The 26,100-nt window shown below is 40.9% G+C and overlaps 1 protein-coding gene across 1 annotated transcript; it reads right to left on the bottom strand.

The window, feature by feature from the left end:
- Nucleotides 1-4,680: 4,680 nt before the first annotated feature.
- On the bottom strand, nucleotides 4,681-25,495 carry LOC126354673 (nuclear envelope phosphatase-regulatory subunit 1). Its single transcript, XM_050004471.1, has 4 exons — nucleotides 25,362-25,495; nucleotides 25,095-25,166; nucleotides 24,876-25,010; nucleotides 4,681-4,999 (listed from the first exon to the last, which is right to left on the bottom strand). The coding sequence occupies exons 1-4, from the start codon at nucleotides 25,387-25,389 to the stop codon at nucleotides 4,854-4,856; spliced, it is 381 nt and encodes a 126-aa protein (XP_049860428.1). The 5' UTR covers nucleotides 25,390-25,495; the 3' UTR covers nucleotides 4,681-4,853.
- Nucleotides 25,496-26,100: the final 605 nt, after the last annotated feature.

Here is a 26,100-nt window from a genome sequence, read left to right as displayed (position 1 = left end):
ACTCTATACAAATACTATCATAAATGACTTCCTGACACTCAAATCTATACTCGATGTTGACAAATTTCTCTTCTTCAGAAACACTTTCCTTGCCATTGCCAGTCTACATTTTATATCCTCTCTACTTCGACCATCATCAGTTATTTTGCTCCCCAAATAGCAAAACTCCTTTACTACTTTAAGTGTCTCATTTCCTAATCTAATTCCCTCAGCATCACCCAACTTAATTCGACTACATTCCATTATCCTCGTTTTGCTTTCGTTGATGTTCATCTTATATCCTCCTTTCAAAACACTGTCCATTCCATTCAACTGCTCTTCCACGTCCTTTGCTGTCTCTGACAGAATTACAATGCCATCGGCGAACCTCAAAGTTTTTATTTCTTCTCCCTGGATTTTAATACCTACTCCAAATTTTTCTTTTGTTTCCTTTACTGCTTGCTCAATATAGAGATTGAATAACATCGGGGAGAGGCTACAACCCTGTCTCACTCCCTTCCCAACCACTGCTTCCCTTTCATGCCCCTCGACTCTTATAACTGCCATCTGGTTTCTGTACAAATTGTAAATAGCCTTTCGCTCCCTGTATTTCACCCCTTGGTATAAATTTTAAATTGACTATAGGCAGGTGCTCTCACCACTACGCCACAAAAGCATACTGACTTTGCACAGCTCCATGGACTACCCTAGCATGCTCCCCTCCTCAATCTAAATTCCCATTCACTTGTGTGAGCCTACTTGGCATTCCCACAAAACTAACAGTTCGCAGAAGCTCTCCAACTGTATTGGAATAGGATTTCAGCATTGAATGAATTCAGCTGGAAAGCCTCTGAAACGCTGTTCCAGTTTAAGGGGAATAGCAGGTAGGCTGAGGCATGAATGGGAATTTGGATTGAGGAGGGAGGCATGCCAGGGTGGTCTGTGGTATTATAAAAAGCTACAGTGTCTGGGTGGAGTAGTTGTCAGGTAATCTGCCTAGTGAGCAGGAGACCCGTCCTAGAATTCCGGCCTTGGTACAAATTTTCATTCACTGCTTCAGTTTGCATATATACATCATGGAACAAAAGCCAGTTTACCTGGTATTTACCAAGTAAAAACAAGCACAATTTCAAAACAGCATTTTCTACCACAGAAATAAATTTTCTTATAAATTTCCCCAGGAGATGAAAAAGATTATTAAAATACATTTATTTTAAAAGGCAGATGAAACCTATTTCATAAGCAATGCATGCTATACTACTGAAGATTGCTTAAGGGGACTCAAGAGTAAGCGTTAATAATTAAAATGGACAGCTACAACACCTCATCACACTACAATAAATGAACAAAATGTAATGATTTTATAAGCAAGCTTTTGGAGCCAGTGGCTCCTTCTTCTGGCAGAAGAGTTCAAAGGCAAGGAAGAGGGCCGAAGGAAAATGACTGGAGAGGTTTACAGAAAGGGGTACAGTTCAGAAAAGCCACCCAGAGCCCCAGGTCACAGGAGACTTACCAGATGGGACAAGAAGGAAAGACAGAGTCCGAGTAGAAAGTTAGGATAGGTTAAAGTGAACCCTTGAGTCATTCGTATAATATTTTTATAAAAAACATTCATTTTTTTAAAATCACAACACGTCACTGTAAACAGCAAAACATTAGGAAAGTTAAAGTCAGTTTAAATAGCAATTTGAACACGTAATAAACAAGTAAAATGCAGCCATTTGGTGAATTTGACCCCTTCCACCATTCCATAAAACTGCTGAAGAATCTTGACAGTATCCCTGAAAAGGAATTCCACATTTTGCCTAAATCCTCTAAATCTATTGTAACTAAACTCATGATAGCCAGAGCTCAAGAGCAGACAGACGAAAGATCAGTCACAGTCTTCTTGAAGGAACTCAACCAGATTACATATGGAGCCAGTAAGATCAAACTAAAAGAAAAACTAGAAACACAAACCCCAGCATTTTGAAGTGGGTAACAATAAAATAAAAGTAGTGTTGTAAATTATGCATCACACTGGCTTATTGGTAACCATTTTCTTCATTGAAAACTTAGTTTTTATATAGGAAGTGTCATTGAAGAATCATTACAAATAATAATGTGTCAGGCTTATTGTGAGGGTTTGATACTTCATTATTAATAATATTCTCACATACTACTATTACTGCAAGTATTTTCAATTATTTTGTACTCTGGTAGAAAGAGCAATTATTATTTGTAAAGTTTTACAAAATGGAGATGGAATAATTCACAAGAGAAAACTAACAAAATCGATCAACTAAAAATAAAACTTGCCTGTGCAATTGTTTACTTATTCTTTACTACATCACCCAAATTACTAGCCCCTAATTGTATTATATAATATTTGCGAAGCATCAGCAGCCTTAGTTATTTTGTGCTTCATCACTTGAAACAAATTTCCAAATATTTTGATTCATCTTCATTAATGATTCCTTCTTCATTCTCAAATTGTGGAAATTTCTTACTTTGTAACACTCATTTCACCTGCTCCCCTATCACGACAAGTTTCTTCAAAAGCTGTGGTCCTTCACTGGCATGTAAGCCCTGAAGCATTTGCTGTATGTTGCAAAATACAAGATTTAAGTCACAAATTTGTTAAATATTATCTCCAGAATTTTAGAAATAATTTTCTACCCCTCTCATTCTTATGATTGGTATTTGACATACTACTTACATTGACTGCTCCATACGGAAGGCCCGTCATTGCTGTTAATGCTTCCCAACATATGAACAGTATGCTTGATGATTAGCCAACTTCTGGAATATTTATGTGTGTGTTGAATCTCTCTTTAAAAAATGGCTTTCAGTGCCTCAAAATTTAAATTAACCAATATTAGCAGATGTCCCCATTAAAAAAGAATCCATCATCCGCAACAGAAGATAATCATCACATAAAGTATTAAGAACATTAGAAAATTAGAGGAAACAATGATTCACACTGTCAGTGCAAAAAGGGGCAAAAGGTGTTGCAAACCTGACATCATAAGTTACGTTAGCAATAGATTTTCATTTTTTTCTTAACAAGGGATAGGTTTCATTATACTATATTTGACGTGGCACAGTCCACAGTTTCCTGCAGTGCTTTTAAAAGTGTGGAAAAGAATACCATTACACTGAAAGGACAATTAGATGTAAAACATGAATATCGGTGAACTGTAAAATTCAGGATTTCCAAATAGGTCGAAAAGCTGACTAGAGGAATCAGCTTGAGATACGAGTCAATATGATGAACCATTAGTATAGACCTATACTAAAATTCTGAATAACTAGCAGTATAGTTGAGCAGGCTTAACCATGCATTCAAGTACAAAATACACTCTGGAAAATGACAGACATGCTTCTCTATACTACAGTACATGGTGGGTGGCTACAGAATAACTGGACAGAAATTTTCTGTTTAGAAAATCATTTGACAAAGCATGTTTCCGCAATGTATACTTTAGAAACTAAGAGGGCAAAGATTCTGAGTATCATTTACAGAAATATCAGCAGAATGCAAAATTGTATATGGTGGAGAAAAGCATTTCCACATAAATCCTACATGATAACACCACCCAAAAATATTTGTGAATAAAATGTGTATGCAGAATGCTGCTGGAATGCGAGTAAAGGAGCTTTGTATGCTTTAACAGTAAACACATTTTGCTTCTATTTATTGCTACTATCAATTATAAATTAAAATTACTCATCAAGCACCGGCAGGAGCAAAAATATATACAAAAGTTAAGGAATTGTGCAAGCCTTTGGAATGAGTGGCTCCTCCTTCTGGCAGCAGGTCTGAAAGGGAAAGAAGGATGAAGGAAGAGGACAGGCAAGGTTTAGGAAATGGGGAGAATATGGAAAAGTCGCCCAGAACCCCAGGTCAGTGGTAACGTACTGCATGGGATGAGAAGAAAAGACTTCTCATCCCGTCAGGTAAGCCTGCCCAGACCCAGTGTTTTGGGTAACTTTTACATAATTTCCCCATTTCCTAGACCTTGGCAATTGTCCTCTTTCATCCTTCTTCCTTCCCTTTCAGCCCTTCTGCCGGAAGAAGGGACCACTGGCTCTGAAAGCTTGCATTTCCTTAAGTTTTGTATGTGTTTGCTCCTGCTGCCACTTGATGACTAAATTTTTATCTCTTCAATTATATTTTCAAATTTATTATTTTTGTTGATAGAAATTAAAATTAATACATTCAAATATTTTTTACAGGTGAAGTACACAAGTTTGATAAATTAATATAAAAAAATTTAGAATAATGAGAATTGTGAAAACTGATTTGGCTTGTTTGTTGTCTTTTTGTTTGAAAATGTAATTTCCATACAAATGCAATGAACATTCCTCCAATGTTTCATAGCAGAAACATTGCTGTAACTTGACCTTTGAACATTTCTGGAAAAATGTTTTGATTTCTAACTAAAGAGAGAGAAAAATATTAGCTAGACACAGACACCATTTTACAGTGAGTTATATGTACTTTGGTATAAATAAATAAAAAATAAATAAGACAATCATTCACTGTTTCATCACTGCACACTACACCTTTCTTCAAATAAATGGTTTCTTTGTTGGAAAAACACAAAAAATGAATGATACAATTTGATTTGGTATATGTATTCTTTCTCTGGACATGAATTAAATATCAGATGAGTCACGCTGAAATTAATTCTGGTTTACAGAATGAAAAGGAACATAAAACCTTCACAAAATTATATTTCTAAAATCACAGTCCTTATATTTATATCTATTTTAAAAGGCAATATTTACAATTTTGTATAGTCATTTCAAGTGGCAACAGCAGAGGGAATCACTTTACACATCTAAAAAACACCAACACTGTGAGAACAGTCTTTGTCGATAGGAACTAGTCAGGTAGCTGTTGGCCGAGGTTTTAGAATTAGTTTCCCCGTGTCATCACATGACATATTAAAATCTCCCAAAACTGCTCTAGTCCTTGCTGTTATAATGGATGGGGCAATCACTCGTTTATGGATGCCAAGGAAAAACAGAATCACTGAAACAGAAACAAAAACAAATGTAAGTATATCCCATAATTATGTGTGATTTAATAATGTTTAGCACAAAAAATATAAGGATGAGCAACATAATTAACTGCATTTGCCATAAAATTTATTTTATTTAGATTAAAATATAAAAAAATTGCTTCCCTGCTAGATGCACTTTTGTCTCATCCTTCATTTTTTTTATTTTGCACATTTCATGAAACAGATTATGATTTTCAGTAGGGCATTTAAACGTAACTACACAGAGCTGACCACTTTTGAGACACTTACTGTCATTTTTAAAAATGATACTGACTGAACTTTGATACACAGGCAAAACAAATGTTTCACAAAGAATTTCAAAGTATCTCCATAAGGTAAAACTATCGAGATAAGAAACTAATTTTTGAAATTGCTTCACACCTCTGTCATGCAAAGGTTAACTGAGAAAGGAAATGTTAAATAATTACTCAACATATAGTGTGCTGTCATGTCTGCTTGCTCAACTGTCAAACTTTTCATTCTTTGAAAAAAAATTTTATCATATGATAACAACTTTTTCCTCTCAGTATGTTGTTCTACGTAACATTTTTTCACTAAAAGTAAAATTAAATTATAGTTCTGGCAACTTACATTCCAAATGTATTTATATGTGATAATGCAAAGTCATTGATGGAATATCAACAATTAAAGTAATAGTGGTAAAAACTCACCATATACTTGAGGTGATGGGTGGTCAATATTCACATAAAAGCTAAGCTTTCATATAAATCCTCCTTCAGAGATAACAGAATACACACATTGATGTGAAACTTGGTTTCTCCCAGCATATAAAATATTCATATAACTTGTAGGAATTCAGATGGGGCACACACACATTAGCCACTGTATGCCAAAGACATTACCTGACTTGTATTCCCACAAGTTATTTGAATCCATATACACCCCCATGGCTGCATCATCCTAGCCAACTACATTGCATTGGCATTGCAGTTTGACTAGGGAGAGAGGTTATATTGAAAGGAGTAGGAGAGAGGACAAAAGATGGGCCGGGGAGAAGGGGGAGGGGAGTCAGAGGGAGAGTTAGAGGCAAGGATGACTGGGGTATGGGAATCTGTGATCTCGCACTGGTGCAGGCAAAGGAGTTTTGTGCGATGCACAGTAATGTGGATGAGCGGATGAGGTGGGAGAGATGGAACAGAGGAATAAGGGAACCACAGAGAGAAGGGTGTACTGAATGATTGGACACAGAATGGAGGAAGAGAGAGATTATAGAGTGCAGGGGGAGGGTATAAAATTAGTGAAATGGGGGGGGGGGGGAGGCAAGGGGGCAGTGATGAGAATGAGTGTGGGACACAAGTTGCCAGAGTTTGAGGTCAGGAGGTTTATCAGTTTCAAGGATTTATTATAAGGACAGCTGTGTAATTCAGAGAAAATGGTATTTTGGGAGGAGGGAAAGGGGAGGGGGGGGGGGGTGGCGAGAGATGGCTTGTGCAGGGTATGTCCTCTGGCAATGGTTTGGGAGTAGCCGTGGCATACATAATGACCACAACATTTTTAGTCTGTGTTAGCATGAAATACCACTTTTGGAGAGATGGAAAGGATTGCGGGTAAGATGCTCGACATTTACAGACTCAGAGGTAACCCTGGACCAAACTTATCCCATACCCAATGACAATCACTTGCCGACTGTGGAAGATCCAGGTGCAAGAACTGGCCTATTCATCTGGTTACGGCACATCCTATTCTATTAGAGGCAGGAACAGTTGTGAAGCTAGTCATATCATATATCAACTCTGCCATAACTTCCACACAGCCTTTCCTGTGGGCATGACCACCAACCAACCATCCACATGAATGAATGGCCACCATCAACGGTGGGTAACTGTCGAGCTGACCACTCAATAGGAGAAAATACTTCTCAGCACAACATCCCCATGGCTGTTTAACAATCCCTGATACATGGATTTCCCACCCCTCTCTCCCAGTGCAAACTTCTCTGGAATATGTAAATATACTTTTCAATCCTACAATCCTCTTGGCATCTATCTCCACTAGCCACTATCCCATGCCCACCTCCACCTGTCCCCATGCCTCCACACACTTTTTCATTCACTCTAAAACATGCTCTTACTGCCCCTTCCTCTCAGCCATCAGTCACCTTTACCTCCAACTATCTCTCCCCCACTCCTTGCTTCGTTTCTCCAGTCACTGATAACAACCCTCACTCTAGTGAAACTGCAGTCTCATTACATTGTCGTTGGTCAGTTAATAGTCTTTAGCTACAAGTATATTTTGTTAGTTCAGAGGAATGATTCCTATGAAAGCTTATCATTGATTCAACCAATTTATGTGCCTCTCAACCATTACAATCTTGGCTGCAGTGAGACAAATCCATAGTGTAGCCTGAGGTCTAGCTTAGCTCAAAAGGTGAAAATTTGGTTGTAAAATGGCAAGAGCCACAGATTATGAATATGAAATGCAGGTTGTAATAAAAAATTGACCTATAGCATAGCTGAGTGTCTATGTTCAAGTCATATACAACATGCTTTTCATCATGAATGACTAAAATTACCAGGTAAATTCACAGAAGTTGTTTTACAAAAATCTCTGTTGAGTATTTTGATGCATATAATGTACATACATACATCATAAATCCACTATGAAAAAGGCAAGGGGGAGGGTTAGACATGCAAGTCCAACTGATAATTCTACCGGTGGCTTTATGTGTAGAAGTTAGACCAAAAATACAGAAGTCTGAGATTCATTACTAAATTTTTTTCTTTTGCATATCTCTTCTTTCACTTCTGATAATGAATTATGTAAATGAAATACACCAAGTTACACTGTAGTTCGAAATCTACTTTACACTGCTGGTTAACCTGTAACTGGCTTGGTAAGTCATATTGTACATCAGAAAAAGTCAAGGGCTTTGTACCTTTAATCGGCCTGTGCCCAATTGGTAACAGCAGACACATTTTTTGTTCCATAGATCAATAATCAGGATGCATGTTCAAAATGTTATGACAAAAAAATTTACAAAAGAAGATATATGTGTATGTCCCCTCTACAGATACTATTCAAAATGAGGGTCAATGAAGTACACATGTGGGGGAAAAAAACTTTACAAAATTCATACCAACTTTAGCACAGACATTCAAATGTACATACACTACAATCCATAAGATAATTTTGCAACACTTACTGACCAGACCACATTGCTGCAATGAAGAGAGCAGAAGTTAGATGTATATATAATACATCCATACATATTATAAAAGTAGATGTGTGTGTGTGTGTGTGTGTGTATGTGTTTTTTCCCCACATCTCCTCCTAAACCACTGGACCAATTGCAAGCAATCTTGATGAACTATACCTTACCGTCAGGCAACAATCACTGTGGGGGTAAGAACCCTACCTATAAAAGAAGTGGAGGGCAGAAATGAAAATGAAGCAAAGGCTGCATGCATGTATTTCCAGACTTTATTCACCCAGTATTTGAGAATGAGAGCCCTTAGTGACTCGCAATAAACTTTACATGCAATTTCAAACCTTTACAAAAAATTTTCTCACTGACAACTCCCACAAAATGATGAAAGGAAAAAAGTTTATCAATTACTTCTTTTACACTGTTCACGCAATAAATTTACTAAATAAGACAAAACGTTATAATTTATTACTTCTTCACTAAGTACTGTACTTACGACACATTTTGCACACAGTATGCACATACAGCACTGAATGTTATCTGCAAAATTATATTATTGTACAACATGTAGTTCAGGAGGTATGATATCATTAACAATGAGACGCATAAAAAACTGGTACATCATGAATGACGTTTTAATTTATTACTTCTTTGCAATTAACTCTATTTGCAATAAATTTCGCAGACATTATCCACATATGTTGCTGAATATACCTTCAATATTACTTCATTGTAAGACACACAACTGAGGATATGTGACATTATAAACATTGATATGCATAAAAAACACCTGCACTGTGCATGAGATTAAAATCAGTTACTTCATTCTTACTAAATCTATTCGCAACACATTTTGCTGACACTATCCACATACACTGCTGAACATACCATCAAAATTATACTACTGTACAACTCACAGTTCAGGGGATATGATATCAAACATTAAGCACGAGGCCACACGCTGTGGTGTACGGGCATGGACACACAGCTATAAATAAATATTTGGCCACCGCCATGGCTCTCTGCTGGTTATTTGATATTATTATACAGATGGTTTTATTAATAAATCTGTCAATGTACGTTGTACCAATACTAGTCTCTCCCTTCCTATTCCACATTCAAATCGAGCGAGTGAAAAATGACTGTCTGTATGTCCAAATTTCTCTTCTTGTCTTTGTGGTCTTCCCTGTAAATGTAAGTTGGCAGCAGTAGAATCACTCTGCAATCAGCTGAAAATGCCTGTTCTCTAAACTTTCTCTTCTGTGTTTCATGAAAAGACCCAACAGGGATCAACACACACATGTTGACTGAAGCTTCTTTCAAATGGCACTTCATCAGTACTTAAATTCTTATTATTTGCTGGCAACCCATTAACTGTGTTGTTGATATTATAAAATGATGTATTATTTATGACAAATTTCTGTAAATAAAGGCATCAGTGGTCTGGAAGTGCACACCCAGGTCAGGATGGTCAAATGAGTGACAAAGATGTGAAATGCCAAGCTATGAACCGCGAAAAAAAGGGGTATACACTGGTGGCACATAGGGAAGTGAAGAGATGGCCACTAAGACCAAAACCTAACAGGAGGTTTGGGAGAGCAAGAGAGGAGCTTGTTAGCTGTTCACGTGCTGCTGAGCAAGTGAGTGACATCTCTTCACTCTGCCCCTGCAGGTCTGCAACCAAGGCTCCACTTGACCCTCTTACACTACCCCACTGGCCAAGGAGGTTGAACGAAGTTCACTGAAGGTATCCCTCATTCAGCACTCCTTACTGTCAGAACATTTACAGGTCATCATCTCATGATGAACGGATGAGAGACTGTGGGTGGTCAGTCAAGCATCCATGGTTGTAGCAAAGAATTATGAATTATCATCACAAAATTTTAAAAAACTACTACCTCTACCCTCTCCAGGCAGGTGGTTCCTGCACAATTCATTAATGAGTAAATTTATTGGCGAGACTATTAGAGTAAGAGAGAGAGTGAGTGAGTGAATGAATGTGCATGAGCTTTTTATGTCTGATGAAGGACTTAGTCTGTTAGCATATCGAGCATTATTTTTCATTGCGTTTGTGTATGACTGTCTCCTGTACGTGGTGAGTGGCAATATCATTTCCGTATTGTTGAAATGCCACTTCTACACATGCTCCCTGATGCTGCTCTATGCAAAATTTGTTAGTGTCTTTCTTAATATATGTATGGCAACTCCTGGTGAATGTGGCTACTCCTTCGTTGCCCACTTCTGCTATACATAAGTGATATGCTAAACTAATTCCTGTAACACTTAACACATCTATACTAATGGTCACATGATAAGGGAGACAGCTTACATCAAACCAGTTCGATTATTCATCTACTCAGTACTCCAGTATAGTGATGCAGTACAGATAATTGACATTTTATACTGACAAAAATGTAGCAAAAAATAAGCATAAGCAAATAGGGAGCATCATGCAGTATACAGGGGTTGGTGATGAGATCATTGTCACAATACCAAACACCATAACATCCAAATTCACCAAAAAAACTATTTAAGAATGCAGAAAAAAACCTGATCAACGCCTTCCTAAGAGAGAGTTCCACTACTCCTAAACTAACTATGTAAATGCAGACCCGATGCGGCTTAAATTCAAAGAAATTATATTGATGGCAGTTGAGAGATTTATATCAAAGAAATTAATGAGAGAGATTGTCTTTCCCATTCAGGTGGAAGGCATACCTAGTACGATCCCAAGTACTTGAAAGGATCAAAAGGAACTTTAAGAATGTATGACCCTTGCCCAGGTATGAGCAGCCCTTTCAACTCAGAATTAACTCTTCTGACATGAGAATTCAAATGAGGATAATATTGGCAGCTCAGAATAGGTACAAATGCAAAACTGAGAGCTTGATACCCTGTGTTCCAGCTCATACTCTTACAATGTACTCATGGCCTCTGAAACTCCTATTGCACAATTCTCCTATTATAGCCATAGAGCCTTCCTTGACGAAATATTTACACAGTCATCTCATGTCTCTGTCACCTGGCCCTGGGTAGCACTAGGTTTAGAAATACTATTGACCTGTTATTCTGATCCTAGTAATGCACCGTGGTGTTCAAATTAAAATTTGACTGAGGACAGCTTTAAATTATATACACAAACCTTAAGTTTTATACTATAAGCCTAGTAATTGGTTTGTGAGATTGAAGAGACCACACTACTAGAGCCATTGGTCCCTTTTTCCATGAACTTGAAACCCCCACAAGGAATAAAAACAAACAATGGAGATGACAAGAGACGACACAGGACAAGAAAGACAAAGACAGAGACCAGACAAAAGGAATTAAAAGCACACTGAGTGTGACAGTGGTTGGGCGATCATAGAAACAACTAAAAGGAAAAGCCAACCACCAAGAAACACACTAAAATCGTAGGCCAAATGCCATGCCAGACTCAACACAAAAAAAGGACAAACACTTAGACCAAGCAATAAAAACCCCGTGCACGAATAAAACTCAAAACTAAAACTGCCATCGCAATGTCATCTGATAAAAGCGTATCACGCAGTGCAAACGTCTGTCTGAGCAGAGTTAAAAGCGGGCAGTCCAACAAGATGTGGACCACAGTCAAAGATGACTCGAAGCGACATAAAGGTGGGTCCTCGTGGCGCAATAAATAGCTGAGCGTTATCCAGGTGTGGCCAATGTGCAGCCGGCACAGGACAACAGAGTCCTTGTGAGAGATCAGCAAGGAAGAGCACCACGCACTGGTAGCCTCCTTGTGGGCCCGAAGTTTGTTGGGTGAAGGAAGGATGTGCCATTCTTCACCCCAGGTGCGAAGTACTTTCTGCCGCAAAACTGACCTGAGGTCAATCTCCAAGGCTGGGGCACCGATAGCCTGTTTGGCCAGTGTCAACACGTTCATTCTCCGTGATGCTACGTGACCCGGGGTCCACACAAAGACCATGGAGCGTACGCAAAGGGCAAGAGTATGGAGGGACTCCTGGATAACCATCACCAGACGAGATCAAGGGAAACCCTGGTCCACAGCTCGTAAACTACTCAGGGAGTTACTACAGATAATGAAGGACTCACCTAAGCAGGAGCGGATATACTCTAGGGCGCAAGAGATGGCGACCAGCTCAGCAGTGAAAACACTGCAGCCAGCTGGCAATGAGTGTTGTTCATAATGATGCCCTAGAGTAAGAGCACAACCGACACGACCAGCAACCATCAAGCCATCAGTATAGACAACTTCAGAGACTTCAAACATGGTAAGGATTGAACGAAAGTGGCAGGTGAGGGCCTCAGGAGGGGCTGAGTCCATCAGGCCCTGTGCCAAATCGAGCCGAAGGCATGGGCGGGGCACACACACCATGGGGGGTATATGCAGAGGGGCCTGGAAAATAGGTGGAAGAGGGAAAACCTCAAGCCCAGAGAGAAGAGCTCTGACATGAACTGTGATCGTACACCCTGACCCGGGCCACCATTCCGGAAGATGGATGACTGCCTGAAGGAACAGGAGATGATAATTGGGATGCCCAGGCAAGCTAGAAATGTGTGTAGCTTCAGCAGCCAGTAATCGTTGGGGCTGGAATCGCAATGGAGGGGCACCTGCCTCCACAAGTATGCTATAGGCAGGGCTTGTCCGGAAAGCTCCACCGGCAAGTCAGATCCCGCTGTGAAGGATGGGGTCCAGCAACCGCAATGCAGAAGGGGATGCCGAACCATCAGACAGGCTTCCATAATCTAGACGGGACTGAATTAATGCCTGGTACAGCCGTAGAAGGGTAAACCGATCAGCACCCCAGCTGGTGTGAATCAAACAATGAAGAGCATTAAGATGCCACCAGCACGTTTGTTTAAGCTGCCGAATATGAGGCAGCCAAGTCAACCGGGTATTGGAAACCAACCCCAAGAACTGATGCATCTCCGCCACAGCAAGAGGTTTCCCATCAAGATAAAGCCGTTGCTCAGGGTGAACAGTGTGTAGCCAGCAGAAATGCATAACGCAGGTCTTGGCAGCCGAAAACTGGAAGCCCAAGACTGCGCCTTTCAGATAGTGCCCTGCAGCTGCCGTTCAGTAGCTGCAATGCCAGTGGAGCTATAGTATAGGCAGAAGTAGTCAGCATACAAGGAAGATGAGACAGCACCGAGCCCATTCATTGCAATCAATAAGAGGCAGACACTTAAGACAGATCCTTGCGGTACCCCATTCTCCTGAACTCAGGAGGAACTATGGGAGGCCGCAACTTGCACACGGAAGGAATGAAGCGACAGAAAATTTTGTATGAAAATCGGGAGCAGACCCCGAAGACCCCAACCATGAAAAGTAGAGAGGATGTGATGTCGCCATGTCGTATCATATGCCTTCCGCATGTCAAAAAAAGATGGCGACCAGACGCTGATGGCGGGCAAAGGCCGCACGGATGGCAGACTCCAGGCACATCAGATTATCGGTGGCAGAGCAGCCCTTACGGAAACCACCCTGAGACAGAGCCAGAAGGCCCCTAGACTCAAGTACCCAACTCAACCTCCGGCTCACCATGCATTCAAGCAAATTGCAAAGAACGTTGGTGAGGATAATGGGGTGGCAGCTGTCCACCTCCAGTGGGTTCTTGCCAGGTTTCAACATAGGGATTACAATGTTTTCCCGCCATTGTGATGGGAACTCACCCTCAACCCAGATACGATTGAAAAGGTGTAGGTGGTGTAACTGGCAGTCCACCAAAAGGTGTTTGAGCATCTGACAGTGAATGCAATCTGGCCCGGGAGCCACATCAGGGCAAGCAGCTAGGGCACTTTGGAATTCCCACTCACTGAACGAAGCACTGTGCGCGTGTGAAATGAAAGGGTCCGACGTTCCAACCACTCTTTCAGGGAGTGGAAGGCCAGTGGGTAATTTGCAGAAGCAGAACTCTGAGCAAAATGCTCCGGTAAGCGGTTTGCAATTGTGCTGGAGTCAGTACAGACTGCTCCATTCAATGAAAGCGCAGGAATGCTAACGGGGGTCTGATAGCCATAGAGTCACCTAATCTTGGCCCAAACCTGCGATGGAGAGGTACAGAGGCCAATGGTGGAGACATACCTTTCCCAGCACTCCTGCTTGTGTTGGCGAATGAGGCGGCGGGCTCGTGCACGGAGCCGTTTAAAGGCAATGAGGTGTTCCAAGGAGGGTTGCTGCTTATGACACTAGTGTGCCTGCCTGAGATCTTAATCGCCTCAGCGATCTCGGGCAACTACCAAGGCACAGTCCACCGCCGAGGGGACGAAGAAGAACAGGGAATGGCAGATTCTGCGGCAGTAATGATGCCGGTGGTGACCGAGTGAACCATCGCATCAATGGTGTCATTGGAAAGAGGCTCAATAGTGGCAATGGAGGTGAACAAGTCCCAGTCAGCCTTATTCATAGCCCATCTGCAGGGGCGCCAAGAAGAGTGACACTGTGGCAGTGACAGGAAGATTGGAAAGTGGTTACTACTACACAAGTCGTCAAGCACACCCCATTGGACAGATGGTAATAGGATAGGGCTGCAGATCGAAAGATCAATGGCTGCGTATGTGCCATGTGCAACACTGAAATGTGTGAAGGCACCATTAATTAAAAGAGAAAGGTCGAGCTGTGCCAATACTTGCTCAAAGATGCTGCCTCGGCCTGTAGCCACTGATCCACCCCACAGAGAGGGTTACGGGCGTTGAAGTCATCCAGTAACAGAAAAGGTGGTGGCAATTGGGCTATGAGCCAAGCCAGGACATGCTGCAGGACATAACCATCCAGTGGAAGATAGAGACTGCAAACAGTAACAGCCTGAAGCGTCCACACCCAAACAGCGACAGCCTCTAAAGGTGTTTGTAGAGGGACAGATTCGCTGTAAAGGGAGTGAAGGACGTAGATGCAGACGCGACCAGATACCCTCTCATAAGCTGCCCGGTTCTTATAACAACCCCGATAGCCACGGATGGTGGGGGTTCGCATCGCCGGAAACCACATTTCCTGAAGAGCAATGCAGAGGAAAGGGTGAAGGATGAAAAGTTGTCAGAACTCTGCAAGATGGCGGAAAAAGCTGATGCATTTCCACTGGAGGATGACACTGTCCATGGCCGAGAAAGGCGTGAAGGGACTAAGGAGACAGATTATGCCACTAGGTCACCTGCTGCCACTGACTGAGTACCTGTGCGAGTGACATCCATTGTGTCAGAGTCCGATGATATCTGGGTCCTCAGCAGACGCCAGAATCTCTACCTCACCCTCAGATGCAGAGCTTGTAGGTTGCGGTGCGGTGGGTGCCACCGCAAGTTCTTCTTGGACTTTTCTTGCTGCTCCTTGGGTTTCTCTGGCTGGGAGGGCTTCACTGATTCAATTTCCGGGATGGAGGAGGATCACGAAGCCCTACGACCAGCTGCTTGTGGGCACCTATGACACTGCCAGGCATCATCCGGCGCTTCTCCAGCTAAGAAGCGGCGACGGACGTCCCTGGTACCTGATGGGTGAGGGGGGAGGTGTTGGTCCCGAGGTAGAGGGCACAGGAGCAACAGGGTGGGTAGTGTCCCCATTGGCAAGGGGGCATGCGGAGTTGTATGGATCAGTGAGCTGACTGGAATTCGCTGGACTGATGGGGCTATGACGGTTGTCGTAGTGGCGGCATATGAGGAAGTCATTCACGCAGGATGGAGTAGTTCATATTTCCTCTTAGTCTCAGTATAGGTCAGTCGGTCCAGGGTCTTATATTCCATGATTTTCCTCTCTTTCTGTAAGTCTGGCGAGCAAGGTGAATGATGTTCTCCTCAGTTGACACAGAAGGGAGCCGGGCACATCGAGTATTGGGATGTGATGGGCATCCGCAATCTCGACATGTGAGGCTGGAAGTACAGTGGGAAGACATATGGCCAAACTTCCAGCACTTAAAGCAACGCATCAGGGGAGGGATATAGGGCTTGACATTGCAGCAGTAGACCATCACCTTGAACTTCTCTGGTAATGTATCACCCTCAAAGGCCAAGATGAAGGCACCAGTAACAATCCGATTATCTTTCGGACCCCGATGAACGCACTGAAAAAAATGAACACCTCGACACACTAAAATTGGCATGCAGCTCATCATCAGACTGCAAAAGAAGATCCCTATGGAAAATAATACCCTGGAACATATTTAAACTCTTATGGGGTGTTGTGGTAACTGAAACATCCTTTACTTGTCACAAGCAAGTAACCTTCCTGACTGGGCAGATGATGCTGTTTTTATCAATACTAAGCAAGAGCACATTTCGGACAAGACCTCCACTTCCCCAAACTTGTCCTCTAAATGCTCTATGAAGAATTGAGGCTTTGCTGACATGAAAGACTTCCCATCAGCTCTCGCACAAACTAGGAACCGGGGCAAATAAGTGTCACTGCCACCCTTAGACTTACGCTCCTCCCACGGTGTGGCCAGGGAGGGGAACAATTTGGGATCGTATTTCTGAGCGTTGAATTGACCCCGAGAACGCTTAGAGAGTGCTGGCAGCTGGCCACCAGCAAGAGATGATGTACCACACTTCACTGCGGGTCATCCGCCCTGATGCCACCCACTCCAACCCAAGGGCCCTCCCCATGGGCACCACTCAGCCTCAGCAAGGGCCACCTGGCAGGATAGCCATTGTCAGGAGTCCTGATGCCCCAGGAAGATAGGCATCTACTCCTTGGCATACGCGGGGAGTTAATGGCGCAGGCATCAGCAGAGCGCTCCTTGTGTTGTCAGGGGGATACAACCAACAGGGTACATGGCGGCCCCACACAATGGACTGGCTACCGTACTGGATATTTGGTGCAAGAAAGTCCATGGTCGTCGTCTCCACAAAAAGCAACACTGCACAGCGCATGGTGGAAATCTCATCCAGGAATGTATTCTCGCCCAAGAGATAGAGAACGAGCGGGATGGCAATGCAACAACGAGAAAGCTGGCTAATTGTCTCAATGCACAACAGACAATATGGAGGTCAAACCCGAGGGGGGACCATCACATATAGGCCAAAACGTTTGAGACTCCTTTTAGTCACCTCTTATGACAGGCAGGAATACTGCGGGACTATTCTAACCCCCAAACCCGCAGGGGGGGGGGGGGGGGGGGGGTAGTAATTATTCCAAGCTGGCAGAGAGATGATGCAAACAGCAAAAGCGATAAATAAAACTACAGTAACCACAAACTGAATCAAAATTCCGTAAGATATTAGTGCTGTTGTATGTTAGTTCAATAGGAATAATAATAAAATGTCTGCCAGCCTCCAAGTCTTTCCAAAGTGACTATCATTCCACAGATTAATAACAAAAACTTATTTATGGCACAATTGGTGCACGGATGATGATATTACTTGTTTTCTCAGCCAGTTACTAGTCTGGTATACAGGGTGTTACAAAAAGGTATGGCCAAACTTTCAGGAAACATTCCTCACACACAAATAAAGAGAAGATGTTATGTGGACATGTGTCCGGAAACGCTTAATTTCCATGTTAGAGCTCATTTTAGTTTCTTCCACCTACGCTCAATGGGGCACGTTATCATGATTTCATACAGGATAGTCTACCTGTGCCGCTAGAATATGTGCCTCTACAAGTACAACACAACATGTGGTCCATGCATGATGGAGCTCCTGCAAATTTCAGTCGAAGTGTTTGTACGCTTCTCAACAACAGATTCAGTGACCGATGGATTGCTAGAGGTGGACCAATTCCATGGCCTCCACGCTCTCCTGACCTCAACCCTCTTGACTTTCATTTATGGGGGCATTTGAAAGCTCTTGTCTACACAACCCTGGTACCAAATGTAGAGACTCTTCGTGCTCGTATTGTGGACGGCTGTGATACAATACGCCATTCTCCAGGGCTGCATCAGCTCATCAGGGATTCCATGCGACGGAGGGTGGATGCATGTGTCCTCGCTAACGGAGGACATTTTGAGCGTTTCCTGTAACAAATTGTTTGAAGTTATGCTGGTACGTTCTGTTGCTGTGTGTTTCCATTGCATGATTAATGTGATTTGAAGAGAAGTAATAAAATGAGCTCTAACACGGAAAGTAAGCGTTTCCGGACACATGTCCACATAACATATTTTCTTTCTTTGTGTGTGAGGAATGTTTCCTGAAAGTTTGGCCGTACCTTTTTGTAACACCCTGTATAACTAATACACTTCCTCCAATTTATTTAATATACAAAGATAAATATTTGAAACTTGAAAATCAAAATTTTCATTAATTTGATCTTGAGTTACATTGAAGTTTATTAACAAATTGCCCACCATAATTAAAAACAGATATAAAAGGAGAAAAGTTATAAATAAGAAATCTGACTTTTCAGAGTAAAATTAAAACACACAATATAATGGTATTGAAGTAAATTAAGAATGATTATTAGTGAGTTGAATCTCTTGATGCCTGAGAAAGAGGTTAAAACCCTGATGAGCACCATAAAATGCTAAGAAATGCTCAGAAAAGTAAGGTTAGGTTATTTCATCAGAATATTAGAGTACTAAATAATAACCAGAAGAATTTTTTTTCTTCCTGGATAATTTTAAAGCCTTTAAAAGGTAAGACATCCTGTGCCTTTGCGAGTATGATATGGGAAAAAAAGGAGCTGTTACATATATTAGGACAGAATACAAGTTCATACCAGACACAAGTAGATTTTATAGTGATCAGCACACACAAGTGTGTGGTGTGGGTTTTGTGGTGGTATATATATATATATATATATATATATAAACAAAACACACAAACACACACACACAGAATTACGAGCTTTTGCAACTGGCAGTTGCTTCGTCAGGAAAGAGGGAAGGAGAGGGAAAAATGAAAGGATGTGGGGGATGGATATGTGTGTGTATGTGTGTGTGTGCGAGTGTACACCTGTCCTTTTTTTCCCCTAAGGGAAGTCTTTCCGCTCCCGGGATTGGAATGACTCCTTACCCTCTACCTTAAAACCCACATCCTTTCATTTTTCCCTCTCCTTCCCTCTTTCCTGACGAAGCAACTGCCAGTTGCGAAAGCTCGTAATTCTGTGTGTGTGTTTGTGTGTTTTGTTCATGTGCCTGTCTGCCGGCGCTTTCCCGCTTGGTAAGTCTTGGAATCTTTGTTTTTAATATATTTTTCCCATGTGGAAGTTTCTTTCTGTTTTATATATATATATATATATATATATATATATATATGTGTGTGTGTGTGTGTGTGTGTGTGTGTGTGTGTGTGTGTGTGTGTGTGTGTGTGTGTGACTTAGCGATAATTCACTTTTCATTGTAACTGTAGACAGAGTGTCACTGGAAAATATTGAATTATTTATGTGGCACACAGAGTCCTTACCATACTATCTGTCAGACAGCAGTAAATAGTCTTTGATGTTTTCAGTGGAGATTTTGTAAATGATTATGACATAAAAGAATGATTTAGAACCCTTATTTGGATTCTACAATTTGGTATAAGTAATTGAATTTCCAACAAGGGTTGATAAAAGACAGTAGGATGAACTGACAATGTTTTCTTTGATGAAGCTCAAAGTAAACAGTAACTGTATACCCAATAACAAATGCTCTCTTTGATCATGATGGACAATTAGATGGAGCCTTACGGAATGTAAATAGTTTTGGTGTGAAGGATACCACACACCAGATAGCAGAAGCAGTGAGTTGTCAACAAGCAAAACTTTGCCACCTATCTACACATCAGCAACTGCCCCCCCCCCCCCCCCCCCACACACACACACACACTACTAGTCTTGTAGGTGCACAGGGGTGTGTGTGGAGGGAGGCGAGCACTACAGCTTATTAAAGGATTTTTTTCTGCAAGTCATCAAAGTCTTATCGGTTTCTTGGATGCCTGTCAACAAATCAATGCCTCTGCTATTCAGTGAGTGGTCTGCTTTATTTATATTCCGCCAGAACTTCTCTTAGTTTATTTATAATGCCTTACTACAGATACTCCTCAGTGGAAATCAGAATAATTAATGACACCTGGAAAAATGTTTTTAAGAATCTTTTACAAGATACAGCCTGTGATGAAATTTACAAGGAACTAAATGCTGGCATGAAATTTAATATATTCCATGATAAACTCATAGCATCTCAAACCAGTTTTCCATATAAGCTAATCAAAAAGAGCATTAAAAGCAGTCATGAAAAAAATCATGGATCACTAGATGCATCAAAGAATATTGTGAAAGGAAAAGGGAAATGCATCTGTTGTCATGATCACTTCAGTAATTGCACACTAGAAAAAAAATTACTTATTATTACTAAGAAAAGTTAGTAAAAATCAAAGAAAAGCACACTATTTTAGAAAAAAGTAATTTTTAAAGCTATTTAAGTATCCACAGAATGTAGTGGGAGGAGAGATAGGGCAACAAGTCACAGAAGATAAGACATTATCAATAATGATTTAAGTGGACGGGCTATAAATGATCAGTCGTTGGTGACAGGTATGTTTAATAACCTTTTCTTAAATATAGTAGAAAATACATAAACAGTTTAAGAGAAAAATCACAGTAGTATGTTGAAAAACCAACTCTACAAACTGAATCATATGGATGTCTCACCCATTTCTCCTTATGCAATTGAGAAAATTGCATATTCTGTCAAGTATACAAGCTCATTTGGATTCGATGGTGTTCTCCACAGAATACTAAAGACTTGTTCCCTTAAGAACTGTGTTTTCTGAAATATGTAATGCACTAGCAACTCTGACCACTTTCTTAGAGAGAGTGATATATGCCACTATTGAGCCCCTCAAAAAGAAAAGTAATAGATGTCTAGATGTCTGTAACTACCAGCCAGTTTCACTACTGACATCATTCTACAAAATTTCAGAGATGGTGATGTATTCTAGAATATTATTCTACCTGAACAACAATAGTATCTCCAAAAATCACAGTTTTGAGTTCAGAGGAGCTGCTTAACTGAGAATGCCACTGACACATTCATTCACCAAATTTTGGAAGCATTAAATGACAGAAGAGGACCAGTTGGTATTTTCTGTGACCTATCTAAGGCATTTGTATGAACCACTATTTTCTCTAGATGACATGGAATTTTATGGAATTTATGGTATAGTTAACAAATGGATGTCATAACTAACCTAAAGAATGCTAAAAGGTGCCCTTAATAATTCAACCAATGTAAGTAGGGTAAACTCCTCTGACAGGAGATAAATCACTCATAGGGTTTCACAAGGCTCAATCAAGGTCCACTGTTGTTTCTCATGTATGTAAACAATCTTCCATCTCCAGATTGAGATTTTCACTCTGCAGCGGAGTGTGCGCTGATATGAAACATCCCCCAGGCTGTGGCTAAGCCATGTCTCCACAGTATCCTTTCTTTCAGGAGTGCTAGTTCTGCAAGGTTCACAGAAGAGCTTCTATAAAGTTTGGAAGGTAGGAGACGGATACTGGCAGAAGTAAAGCTGTGAGTACCGGACGTGAGTCGTGTTTCGGTAGCTCAGTTAGTAGAGCACTTGCCCGCGAAAGGCAAAGGTCCCGAGTTCGAGTCTCGGTCGGGCACACAGTTTTAATCTGCCAGGAAGTTTCATATCAGCGCACACTCCGCTGCAGAGTGAAAATCTCATTCTGGAAACATCCCCCAGGCTGTGGCTAAGCCATGTCTCCACAGTATCCTTTCTTTCAGGAGTGCTAGTTCTGCAAGGTTCACAGAAGAGCTTCTATAAAGTTTGGAAGGTAGGAGACGGATACTGGCAGAAGTAAAGCTGTGAGTACCGGACGTGAGTCGTGTTTCGGTAGCTCAGTTAGTAGAGCACTTGCCCGCGAAAGGCAAAGGTCCCGAGTTCGAGTCTCGGTCGGGCACACAGTTTTAATCTGCCAGGAAGTTTCATATCAGCGCACACTCCGCTGCAGAGTGAAAATCTCATTCTGGAAACATCCCCCAGGCTGTGGCTAAGCCACGTCTCCACAGTATCCTTTCTTTCAGGAGTGCTAGTTCTGCAAGGTTCGCAGAAGAGCTTCTGTAAAGTTTGGAAGGTAGGAGACGGATACTGGCAGAAGTAAAGCTGTGAGTACTGGACGTGAGTCATGCTTCGGTAGCTCAGTTAGTAGAGCACTTGCCCGCGAAATGCAAAGGTCCCGAGTTCGAGTCTCGGTCGGGCACACAGTTTTATCTGCCAGGAAGTTTCAATCTTCCATCTCATGTACGACAAGCAAAGTCATTCCTTTGAAGATGACACAGTCAAGCTGACCAAAGAGGATCCTTGACAGTTCCAGTGGGCTGAGCGCCATGACTTCATGGGCCCATCTCAAGCAGTCATGTAACACAATTTTGTAAATGACTATGGCAATGCCAACACCACAGCTACATAGATTATCATTTACATCTGCACCCAACATGGCTATGGAGCTGAAAGGTTGCAACAGAGCTTCTAGCGGTCAAGAATTTTCTTAGGCTGACTCGACTACAGTATTGTAATCAATCTAAACATCCATACAGCAAGAGAAGAAATGGTACATATAATTCTTAAGAGTATTATTGCATGGTTTTCTGCAAATGGCCTCGCTCTCAATTTCAAAAAGATACAACATGTTCAGTTTTGTACACCTAGAGGTACTACACAAATGATTAGCGTAATGCATGATGAAGAAATAATAACTAAGATAAAAACTTCAAAATGTATAGGTGTCCATACTGATGAGAATTTGAACAAGAGAAAAAAAACTAGATATCCTAAACAAATTAGTTCAGCCACATTTGCACTTCATATCATTGTAAATTTTGCGAGAGACAAATCAGTACATCGACATATTTCTATTCACTACTGTCATATGGAATCTGGGGTAGCTCGTCTTTAAGAATGAAAGTCTGTGCTGCTCTAAAATGTGCTGTAAGAATAATATGTGGTGTTCAACCACAATCATATTGTAGGCACTTGTTTAAGAAGTTAGGAATCTGACCACTGCTCCACAGTATATTTATTCTTTCAAGAGGTCTATCAGAAATGATCCGCAGCAGTTCGAAAGGAAAAAAGATGCACATGATCACAAAACAAAAAAGAAAAAATTACATTCATTACTCCATATTAAGATTGTCTTTAGCATGAAAAGGTATGCACAATGCTGCCACCAAAATTACTGACACATACCCAATGGTACAAATTGTCTGACTGACGGCAACGTTAAATTTCAAACAAAATGAATAAGTTTCTCCTTGACAATTCTTTCTCTCTCCTCTGTATTTCTTTTTTTTTTTTTTTTTTTTTTTCAAAAAAGAGAAACAACAGGTTGCAGATTGTCAACAAGTAGCTGTATTTACATAGGAATGTGTACTAATGTGAATGTAAAATGACTCAGTCCACATCACTAGAATTAATCGTTCAAATTTCGCATGGAATTAAGACATTACTTTTAAAGGTGACAATGATGTGGTGAGGTCTGACGCCATGAATGGGAACAAAAAAGAGACTGAACAGAACCGTGACAATTATTTTCTTCTTTTATTTCCTTACAACAGTAGTCACAAAAGCATTTGAAAATGCAATTATGAGATTTGACCAGCTCTTGGTTGTCAGCAGACTGTGACATGCTCCAAGTGGTAACAATACAATGGGAAACTTAACGTCACCACTTGCAGAACATGCAAACGCTTCTGTGAGTGTTCTAACATGAAAATATAAGATAATTAATCAACTGTATAAGCTCCAGAGAAAGTCTGCATTTTTTTCAGGTAGTTATTTCAATTCTATATTACTGCTTCTGAACATTTCAGTGACACATTGATCTGTAGAATAGACAGAGGTGTAGGTTAGTTTGACAGCATGCAGTTCCATTGGAAACTGTCAAAAAATATATATCATAAGAAATGATACGGTGCACATTTTACATATATTAGAATTCGATTTTTGTCATGGGTCAAGGCAGATAGGTGGTATCAGTATCTTCAGTGTTTCCATTGAAGGTGCCATTCAATCTGAGCATAATATTCGCCATCAACAAAGCACAGTAAAAGTTGAATAGGACCTGACCCCTTTCATGTCATAGTTTATGTCTGTTATATGTAAAAAAATAAAAGTTAAAATGCCCCGAGATGTGTCCACTTAGCATTTTCTGTTTCTATTATGGAAAGTGTATTTAAAAATGGCATGAAGATAAAAAAATAAGCTACACTGCAGGTCAATCTGTCACCACAGAAAATTTAGCTAACACATTCATTGGATTTGCCAAGTCACAACACCTTGGGCTACTCTACAGATCTCTCTGTCACCACAAACAGATTTCAGCAGAGAGGAAGAGGAGTGGTAATACTATACTCTAGTACAGAGCAGTCAAAACTAAAAATAAATGTATCATTTTTTTTCTTTAAAGAGAGATTTAATTAAGCTTTCCACAAAGTGAAATCTTACAGATATAAGAAATAATAATATCCCATATCATACCTGAAATTGTTATTTTTGATTTTTTGGCAAAAAAGATCTAATGATTTTAACCTCAAACGTGTAACAAATTTATAAAAACCATATGCTTACAAAATATACCTCTGGATCACACGGATTAACAATATGCAACATTTTTTAGAATGGCTGGGGGAGGGTAAGTGGGGGAGGGAGATGGGGAGAGGTGACAACATTGTCTGTTGGGACATAAGAAGCCTCTACTTTTTAAGCTTGATCCACACTTTCTGAGTACGATTGATTTATCTGTAACCACGTCGAACTGACACACACTGGTCGTAGAATTCACATACCTAATGAAATGCTAGCAAGCGTAAAGAACGGATGGTTCCACAAAGACTGCATAAACGACACAGATGCTGTGACGGGGTCCGTTAGCCAGTGCCATGCACCCACTGCTGTGCAAACGGATATCACTGCCAGCAGGACTGAAATAAAAATCAGTTGCATACGCAAAAACGTAATGTGTAGTGCAAATCCAAGGAATGCAAAATAGTGATAATTATACATACTTCTCCATCGTATGGTGGACGGCTGAAGGCAAGCAATAACCTCCGTCAATCGCCGCTCAAACGCTTTCAGGTCTATTAATAACACGATATGTTAATAAACACTTATAAAGTATAAACACACTGCAAATGTCACGCAAGCACGCTGAACACATTACTTGATAATAATGAGTATGGTGCTATTCTTTTCGTGGAAGAAAGCTTAGAAGTATTTTTAGCAGATGGAAAAAGTAAACGTAATCTCTAAAGAAAATATCATATTTTTCTAACCTTCACAAGCTGTCTGTTCTAAGGACATCACTCACAAACTTCAAAAACACCACGGTACAGTAATAATAAACATCAAGACTTCACAGCGCATGATACTATGGTTTTAACATCTTTGGTTACTAGTCGCGATCAGTGATCCCTGCAGTATAGCAATCACTGAGATGCGGCAGTGAGTTCTCTCCTCGACGCGTAAAGAAGATAATCATAATGTGAATTGTAATGCGTAAAACATGAGAACAAATACAAGCCACAAGTGCTCAAAAAACTTACGGCATGCTCTCACTGAACGTAAATGAAAGCTATGGAATATACAGATATGCTAGTCAACGAAACGAGAGGGACCGTTGTATTTTTCTCTTTCAGTAGAGTTACCGTTTTCTCTTAATAAAAGATTACTTAGTGAAAATTGCTTCATCAATTTAAATTCTTATTTATACATAGTGTAGGCATCAGCTATATATAGTTACTGTAAATACTAAACAATATTTCGCATTCACATATCTCGTACATCTTGCGGAAGAACACGGCCCCCCCCCCCCCCCCCCCAACCGCTCAGCAATAAACGTCAAAATTTTCTTCACGAAAAACCTTGACGGCGGCATCCGGTTCCGTACCGTAGAATGCCTGTGTGAATGCTACCATGTGAAATGCACTGTAGGATCCAGAATGAGATTTTCACTCTGCAGAGGAGTGTGCGCTGATATGAAACTTCCTGGCAGATTAAAACTGTGTGCCCGAC

Source organism: Schistocerca gregaria, chromosome 3, assembly GCF_023897955.1.
Source record: "Schistocerca gregaria isolate iqSchGreg1 chromosome 3, iqSchGreg1.2, whole genome shotgun sequence".
Taxonomy (NCBI): Eukaryota; Metazoa; Arthropoda; class Insecta; order Orthoptera; family Acrididae; genus Schistocerca; species Schistocerca gregaria.
This window is presented reverse-complemented; position numbering and strand designations above follow the sequence as displayed.

Excerpts from the sequence above, each read along its gene's own strand:
- LOC126354673 (XM_050004471.1), bottom strand. The coding sequence starts at position 25,389 with ATGTCCTTAGAACAGACAGCTTGTGAAG. Across the intron at positions 25,167-25,361 it reads AGAACAGACAGCTTGTGAAG|ACCTGAAAGCGTTTGAGCGG; the intron begins GTTAGAAAAATA and ends TGTTATTAATAG. Across the intron at positions 25,011-25,094 it reads GTCCACCATACGATGGAGAA|TCCTGCTGGCAGTGATATCC; the intron begins GTATGTATAATT and ends TTTTTATTTCAG.